The sequence below is a fragment of the Oreochromis niloticus genome, linkage group LG16, assembly GCF_001858045.2.
Source record: "Oreochromis niloticus isolate F11D_XX linkage group LG16, O_niloticus_UMD_NMBU, whole genome shotgun sequence".
Lineage (NCBI taxonomy): Eukaryota > Metazoa > Chordata > Actinopteri > Cichliformes > Cichlidae > Oreochromis > Oreochromis niloticus.
Genome location: NC_031987.2, coordinates 5,289,564 through 5,298,272, shown reverse-complemented (window position 1 = coordinate 5,298,272; position 8,709 = coordinate 5,289,564). Strand labels below are relative to the sequence as shown.

Sequence of the window (8,709 nt, the reverse complement as noted above, 5' to 3'; positions counted from 1 at the left end):
CCTTTTTAAAATTACATATTTTTAACATTACATTAAGGCATAAAAAAAGTCATCACAAGCTGAAGACTGGTCTCTGTAAGGTACAAAAGAGTACCCACTGTCAAAAGTAATACAGCATTACATTAGAGGTAATCTGTCATTACCATTCCAGTAACAAGTTAGTATATTTTCTGAGTCTGCAACACAGGAACTGTCCTCACCATGCACAACCTTTAAAGGATTTAAGCTAAAACACAACAAACATTAGAGCTATTTGTGTAAGAAAACATTACTTCACAGTTTTATCGATGTGGCACATTTTACTATTTTTATGTTAAATTACATCATGATATGCAAAATGTTCTTTACATTTTACAATGTATTAATTGTTCAAACTGTTACTTAATCTTGGGCGTAAATTGTTTCATAACTAGCTTCAGAGGTCTGAGTTATATCACATTACTCCCAACAGCTGAAATCTGGGAAGGGGGGAGTGAGAGCAGAGGAGCAGCTAAACAGCTGAAGGGACACTGTGGCCCACATTAAGGAAAGATCTCATAATCACAGAACAGCCTTACATGCTGAAAAACTCCAGCACACATGTCGTACAATCCCTACTTTACCTCAAGGTATAGGATCAAATACAGGCTATCGGCTACTATGGAAGAAAAGACAGGTTAAATTGCAGCAACAGTTGATTATCCATATAACACAAAAACTTCTCAGGAACAGCTCAAAGAAGAAAACAAAGAGCCCAAGGCTTTGACCAGATTAGCTCCAGTCTGAGCAAGCATTTGTGAGATGTGCCAGGAGAAGCCAGATCGAGGAAGGCCCCACCCTACAACCAATGTAGGTGCCAGACATTACAGGACACCCCCAGAGGTCTTGTGTCTATGGCTCAGTTAATCTCCACTATCTTAGTAGCAGGAGGCGGACCTAAGCAACATTACATGGGTGGTTTTATTATCTGTTGGCTCATTGTTGCCTTCAGTCGTTTGCATATTGCACAATAACAACAGACTAAAAGCTGAAACTTTATGAGAACAACTTAATCATATTAACAAATAATTCATGCCTTACAAAGTGTAATCTGAAAGAAAAAAGGTAAATGTGAGGAGTTTAATGACGATAAACATTAAAACTTAAAAAGCTTGCTGTTCTCTTAATGACTTTACATTGCAAAACCTCAAGTAAGCTAAGCAGTTTGCCCTGCATTGGCCACCTTACTATCTTTAGCCCCTGCTGGCAAGTGAGTGGAAGTGCCTGACTTATCTTCACTGCTGTCATCGAGGCAGCCAGTATTTTTAGGGGACAGCAGCAGCTGCAAAAGCATTTAACAGTATTCCATGAACAATGACACTTGGGGTGTCGAGGGCCTGAACAACACAGAGATTGGGGGACCGCTCTGTTGTAGTTCAACAGGAAGCCCCTGTGGATACTTATGTTTCATTTTCTGCCTGTTTGACTGGACAAAAGTCAAGAAAAATGTACTGCTGTAAAACTTGGGACCTTTGAGGACAGCATGTGGTAGCATGTTTCTGAATCTGAAGTCAACTTGGGACATTACTCAGCCTTCAGGAGACGGGCGGCATTGCCTCTTAACTCGGACGGAGATTGCAAATGCGGAATGTATGTTGACGGTCGTTCCTGGCGACTGAAGCGAGGTAGGTCATGTGAGGGGTACACAGCACAGCTTCACAAGGGGCAGAGGTCATCCCAATTAAATCAGACAAGTAAACACAGGGGTTAATCTCCTCTTTAAACCTCCACAGGGAATATTTAACCAATAATGCAATCTCTAAACTGTCTGTGTGAAATTTTATGCAATGTATGAAATGTAAACATCTGAAATTATTCAGCTGTTCCAAGAAAACATGTGCAACTTTTGCATCAGTTTTCAGTTATTTGAGGGTTTAAAATAATTTATTTTTATTTCAGTTTTTTTATTTTTGGAAAATGGGAAAGAGTATAAAACAGCATTATTCAGGTTTGCAGCAGTTAACTGTGGGCTAAGTTTACTAAATCAATAACAACAATATTTTATGGCAATTATGATAAAAATTATGTCAAATGTTTTTAAAAATTTGACTTGATTTGATTTCTTGACACTGAGAAATGGATCCATAGGCACAAAGTTGCAGTTACGGGTGGATAGTGATAACATTTTAGCCATGACAATGCCATGATCAATTCTCATTATAGATCAAAACTTTCATTGATTTGTGGAAACAAGTAGAATATAAGAAAAAACAGAGCAGGCCTACACAGATTATCAGTGTCACCTTAACTGTTTACTTATCTTTGATTTTTTTTTCTTTTTTTGAGTACAGAGAAGGTTGAAAGTGACTCAAGTGTGCAAACTCCTGTCCAATGAGCATGACTTCATGGTTTTGCAATGTGGAACTGTCAGGAAAGCATGTCAGCAGTGATTAAAGAAACTGATAAACCCGAGGGAAAATATTCCTGAACGATTTGACAAATTGCAACTACTTCGCAACTGAAACATGTTCTCCATTCCTATCTCTAGTTTCAATACTTTAGGACGTGTCCTAAAGCACACACAGAAATAATATATTTAAAGATAAATATATTCTATATATTTCATATTGCGATAAATATATTAGTATTTAGTACTAAATACATTTTTATAGCAATAAAATTAAATAAAATTTAATAATTTAAGCTGTCATGAAAAAAAATTCAACGGGACAATGAATTACTAACTTTTATAGAAAAACTGATTCCTCGGATTGGCTAAGTGACATTGATTCAGGATTATGATAAAAAAAAAAATTCAGTGACATTTAAAGAAAGTATTGTCCAACAGCGCAGCCAACTAAAGGTGTGAAGGAGGCTCACCATATTTTGACAGCAAGGCCTCTTGGGTGGGGAGACCGTGATTTCGGCTGGTGTTTGTGTGAGCACGCGGGTTTCTGAGCTGTCTTTGTGATACCTGACACACACTCCCTCACAGGTCTTTATTTAGGCTGTACTATATTAAGCACTTTCCCATTGAAATACAGCACCAGCTGTACTGGCTATGTGTTGTGGCTGCCATTGCAGTCGAACTAGGCTGGTCCCCCTCTCACTGCTAGCATGTGATTTTCTCTCATGCAGACAGCACTAATTAAATTATCCCTAATAATCATACCATGAGTTTGTGCTGAAATGCATGCACTTAAAGTGGGAGGCGGCTGAGTGTTTTAATGTACGTTTGAATCTATTCCAAAGGGTTCATTTCCTATGGGAAAATGGAAGAATAATTGCATACCACAGACAGGTATTTAAGGCTGAATCACCTTTATAATTTAGAAAAACAAATCTAATCTCTAGTCTTTTCATTTTTCAATGTTATACAGCATGCCTAAGCTGATTGTTTTGAAAGTAGATAATTTTTTGTTTCTCCTTTTAGAAACCTGCAGTGTGGAAGTTGGTTGGTCTTGCACCAGTGAATAGCCACTTACTGGTCTCCTGAATTGCTTAAGTAAGAAGCAGCAATGGATGTTTTTGGTGGTGCGCCACGTTTCTTAGCCTACCCAAGACCTGTAGTGGTACAAAGCGGCACTGATGCAGTGCTTAAGTGTCAGATTGGTGGTGATCCAAGGCCTGCCGTTATCTGGGAGAGAAGCAATGAAAAGATTGACCAACAAGGACGATATAGGGTCTTTGAGGATGGCAATGTTTACAATCTCATCATCTCAGCTGTCACAGCTGAGGATAGTGGACAGTACATATGCAAAGCAAAAAATTGCATCGGGGAAACCTATGCAGCTGCCACGCTGAAGGTGGAAGGTGAAGCGCAAGAGATGGAGTTGCGGGAGGAAAATAAGCCACGATTCCTCATCAAGCCCCTCTCCACTCGTGTTGGTCGTGGGGAAGATGCTGTCTTCTCTTGTAAGCTTTGGGGAAACCCAAAGCCAGAGGTTATCTGGGAAAAAGACGGTAGAAGACTCAATGAAATATTTGAAAGCACACATTTCAGTGTAGGCTACCAGGATGGTGGATGGTTCCAGCTCAAGATCTTTAAGACCCGTGCTCCTGATGGTGGTGTATACACATGCAAGGCAAGAAATGAATTTGGGGAAGCGCTAGCAGGAGCTGTGTTGCTTGTTGATGCAGGTCCAGGACATGAAGAAGAAGGAAATCGCAACGGCTACATAAATGGCCACTGGAAAGTCCATCAGGGAAAACAAAGGAGTGGCAGGCAACTGCCAAACCGCCTAAAAGACGACAGCATGACCAAGTCAACAAAAGTAAAAATGTTTGCTGTGACAGAGGGCAAACATGCCAAATTCCGTTGCTTTGTGACTGGTAAACCCAAACCAGAAATAATTTGGAGGAAAGATGGTAGACTCATACTGTCTGGAAGGCGTTATTTGTTATATGAAGACAGAGAAGGCTACTTCACACTTAAAGTTCTTTATTGTAAGCAAAAGGATAACGGAGTTTATGTTTGCGCCGCATCAAATACTGCTGGGCAAACCCTCAGTGCTGTACACCTCTCTGTCAAGGGTAAGTCAAGATCACTTTCAGTGCCAACTTTTATTTATGTAAAAAAAGTATGTAAAAGTACAGTAATGTGTCAGTCTTGAGCAACCCTTCACTTATTTATATTTTGCTTTCAAGGAGCCAGAAGTTGTTGTAATTTTTAAAGTGACCTCCAGCAATAGTTTTCCAGGATTTCTGAATGTCATTCAAAGCTTTTCTCTGGTCATTGGCTGCTTGTTCCCTCATTTTAAGACCAGTCCCCTTGTACCTGGCCATTTTCACAACAAGTTTTTTTGTTTGTTTGATTGTTAAGCCACTTAACACTATGTCTCATTCAAGCAAAAAAAGTCAGGTAACTCAAGGGATGAACCAGTCTTAAATTGTGTCTTCAGGCACTGTTACAGTACTAGCAACATGTCACAAAAAATTTACATATTTTGCTCTAATTTCTTTAATTGAATCTGTTATAAATGTTTATAAAAGAGAAAAATAACACAGTTTAACAATGTGATGAAACAGTCTTTTTGTACCAATAAGGTGATTTCCAAAGAGTTATTAGCTGAAAACTTATCATATCTTGACATCGTGTGCAGTGTGTCAAAAAAATTAGGAAACTGGACAAGTGGAGGACAAAAGAATAAATAGCAGGTCTAAAAACTATCTGAATGTCATGTCCTTAAAAACAAGACAAAATCGAGCAAAAGCCTGACTCAGGATCTAACAGACAAATCTGGCCCATCAGTTGATCTCAATAAGTCTTTCATAGTGAAGGGAACAGGAAGAAAAAGCTGAGGTATGCCAGACTGCACAAGACCTGGACTGAAAATCAGTGGCAACAGGTCATATGGAGTGATTTAAATGCAAAACTTTTGGTTCATCTTGTTTATCGAAGGTCAGAAGAGAGCTACAACAGTGAGTGTCTACAGCCATCTGTAAAACAAAGTCATGGGTTGGAGCTGCATTTTAGCCAGCGGTGTTGGAGATCTTGCCAAAACTGATGGAATTAGGAAAGCAGAAAAGTGCAACCAAATTTTGATCCACCATGAAATCCCATCTGGAACCTGTCTCAGCGCCAGTAGCTTCATTCCATTGGGAACAAATTGTCAGTGGAACACTGTCAGTCATCAAATGGCCTCATCAGAGCCTGGACCTCAACATTATTGAAGTTGGGTGGTATCATCTTGACAAAGAACGTAACATAACAAGTAGCCTACATCCAAAGATATGACGGAGTATTAAGGGCAAGTTAAGAAAAAAAATATCGTTGATCATTTCAATAATAAAGTCTAAATTTCAAGATTAACTGTTTTCTCAAACTGCCGTAGTATTTTGACTTTTTTCTCAATATGCAACTTTGAGAAAAAGTCTCCCACGTTTGCTATACCCTCTACAAAAAGCCTTGTTTAGATGAGTTAGTGAAACAAACTGATCTGTTGACTTGTGATACAACATACACCTTCAGATATACACTGACACAGACTCTTTATTTCACAAGGGTGTAACCACTGGTAACCTTACATCTGTCCACTGCATTTCATTTTGTGCAAATCCACTCTTTCAAGTTTGAGTGTTTTTCTGTCTGTCAAGATGCAACTTTCTGCAACATCTTCCTTATACTTATCACCACCTGTGTTTATGTGCTAAAAGAGAAATCATATCCTGGCTTTTTACTAAAACAGATTCTGAAGTACAGTTTCACTAACCTTAAGGGTTAGTGGGTATACTAAGGGTATAGTAACCATGGCAGTTCGTCTTGAAACAACAACGCTAATTTCTACATTTCACATTATTCATGAAACAGAATTATGATGTTAATCTCAAAATTTCAACTTTAGTCTCAAAATGCTCTATAATGTATTTTTTTTTCTTAACATGTCCCAATACTCCTTTGTAACAAGATGAGTTTTGAATGTTCTTCAAAAACCCTGGAGAACTATCCCTGAAAACTAGGTAAAGAAATTACAAGAGAGCTGTGCAAGAGTTCATGCAATCTTGAAGGTTGGACTTTCTTGAAGAATATAGGTGATCATATCAAATACTGACTTTCAGGCTTTTCACACTGTTCTGTTGTCTTGTATACTGTATTTCCATGTATGTTTACACATGTGTCAATAAATCAGTAAACTTATTTTTGTAAGAAAATATAAAGAATTGAGGGGTGGCTTAAGACTTTTGCACAAAATTGTGCATCTCAGACTGCAAATGCAGATACAGCCACAGCCTGTGGTGCCTTTTTTGCTGAGTAATGGAGGAGAGAGTGGGGTGTTCTTGGATCACATTTCTATCCATTTGATGCTAGGATGATGTCAGTGAGATGAAGAGGTACTTTGAGACCATATACTGGGGTAGGGCCAAAAAGGCATGGCAAACGTATATGTGTGTGTATATATATATCTATCTATCTATAGATAGATAGATATATATATACATATTGCTGCGGCAAATAATCAGCAATCAGATTATCCCTGGTCCACTGGCAGTCGAAGGAAATGTATTAATATGTATTAATGATCTGAAACTGGACCCAAGTGATACCTAAACAGGCAATGTTCATTAGCTTGAGGAAGAGTCCAGCAGTGATAGGATGTCTGCAAAGTTACTTAGCCTGTGAAAGGTCCAGGACTCAGTGTCCATGTGATTGAAATCTTCGGGAAGAGGATCTTATTTCTCACATGGCTCAAAGAAGTCCAACCTCAAGTATTGTACTGTATCAGCTGGAGAGAGAAAATAGAACTGAGATAGTTAATGGTTAGTGGTGGCTAAGAAGAAATTTTAAATGGAAGATGATTTGTATAGCTGTGTGTGTAACTGGCCTTGTTAAAACATTAGTAAGATAAGGTAATGATGAGCTTTGCACACACACGCCACTAAATACAGTCCACATTCTTTTGTTTACAACTGTCTGGTACTGTCTGATGGTGTCAGTTACAAACACTTTATTCCCTGTCTAACACCCCAGTGTGTTAATGACCTTCCCATTCCTCAGCTAAATAAGCCACTTGTCTCATGATTTTGCTCATCTTGTTTGCTTATCTGGAATTTACTGCCAAATATATTCCAATTTACAGTGTTTACTACAAGGGCACATGTAGTCTGAGCTTTTGCTAGATCACCTTGCTTTAAGAATTTATATTGAATTACTAAAGTCATTGGATAGATCAAATAAAATGTGAATATTTTACATTTAGCACTATGAGAGATATCATATTGGCTCAAACTGTTGCTCTTCTACTTCTTTGGTCCCAGAGCCGCCTGTGCGGTTCAAGCAGCCTCTCATTGATCTTGAAGTATGGGAGCGGGATTTGGCTGTTCTCGAGTGTGAAGTTCCAGAGGACTCGGTTCCCATCACATGGTATCTGGAGGATAGACGACTGCAACCAGGGGCCAAATATGGAATGGAGGAGTGGGGAACGAAACGACGACTGACAATTCGCGACATCGGAGTTGATGATGATGGGATTTACCTCTGCGAGATGCCTGATGGGGGCAGAAGCATTGCAGAGGTAGCTGTAAAAGGTAAATTAGGATCCAATTATAAAGTAGCTATATTTTTTTTTAAGAACACAATGCAAAAATGTGCATACACAGACTAAGCAATATAATTACTATTTCTTTAGGTGGTGAAGGTGGTGGGTTTGTCAATTTTCCTTGTTTAAAATATTTTGAGAAAACACATTATCTCAGATTTGTTTGTAGGACTGCCTTAGGGTTTGTTGTTTCTGCAGTGAAAACATTAACTTTCTGTACTAATCCTGTAAAATTCAAAAGGAAAGTGCTCAATATTCTCAGCAAGAAGAAAGAAAAGCCCTCAGAGAACATTGTTTTTCCTCAGCTCCGATTGAAACACAGACTAGTTTGTCAGTGTCTCTAAACAAGATCTCAAAATCAAAAAAATCACCTATGTGACTTGCATTATCAAGACTCTTTAGGTAAAAACCTGTCCTGGCTGCCACTTGTATCATTGATCCAACATTGTTTTAAGCTAGCTTTTCTACAATAAACTACAAAGGACAAATCTTCACAAAAATGAATGCATAGGGGTTAAACATACGTTTTGTGACCAAGTTAAAAGAAGGGCTTTACAGAAATATTTTGGTAATTTACCTGTCCAGTACAAAAACAGATGCCTGCAGATACAGGTCTTTAGTAACTAACACTTTTTGAGGAAGAATTTGAGGCACGCAGCAAACGTTATTGGTGCCATATAAAAAAACTGTGACCTGTAAAGAAGACACTGAGAAA

The 8,709-nt window shown here is 38.5% G+C and overlaps 1 protein-coding gene across 6 annotated transcripts in view; it reads left to right on the top strand.

The window, feature by feature from the left end:
- The first annotated feature begins 1,294 nt into the window (after positions 1-1,294).
- The window catches only part of obsl1b (obscurin like cytoskeletal adaptor 1b), a 41,415-nt gene continuing 34,000 nt past the window's right edge, over positions 1,295-8,709 (top strand). For all 6 annotated transcript variants that reach the window (XM_025903789.1, XM_025903788.1, XM_025903787.1 and 3 more), the window contains exons 1-3: positions 1,295-1,643; positions 3,392-4,491; positions 7,714-7,983. In XM_025903789.1, coding sequence (XP_025759574.1) covers positions 3,477-4,491; positions 7,714-7,983 — 1,285 coding nt within the window. In that variant the 5' untranslated portion in view covers positions 1,295-1,643; positions 3,392-3,476. The remainder of the gene's footprint in view (positions 1,644-3,391; positions 4,492-7,713; positions 7,984-8,709) is intronic.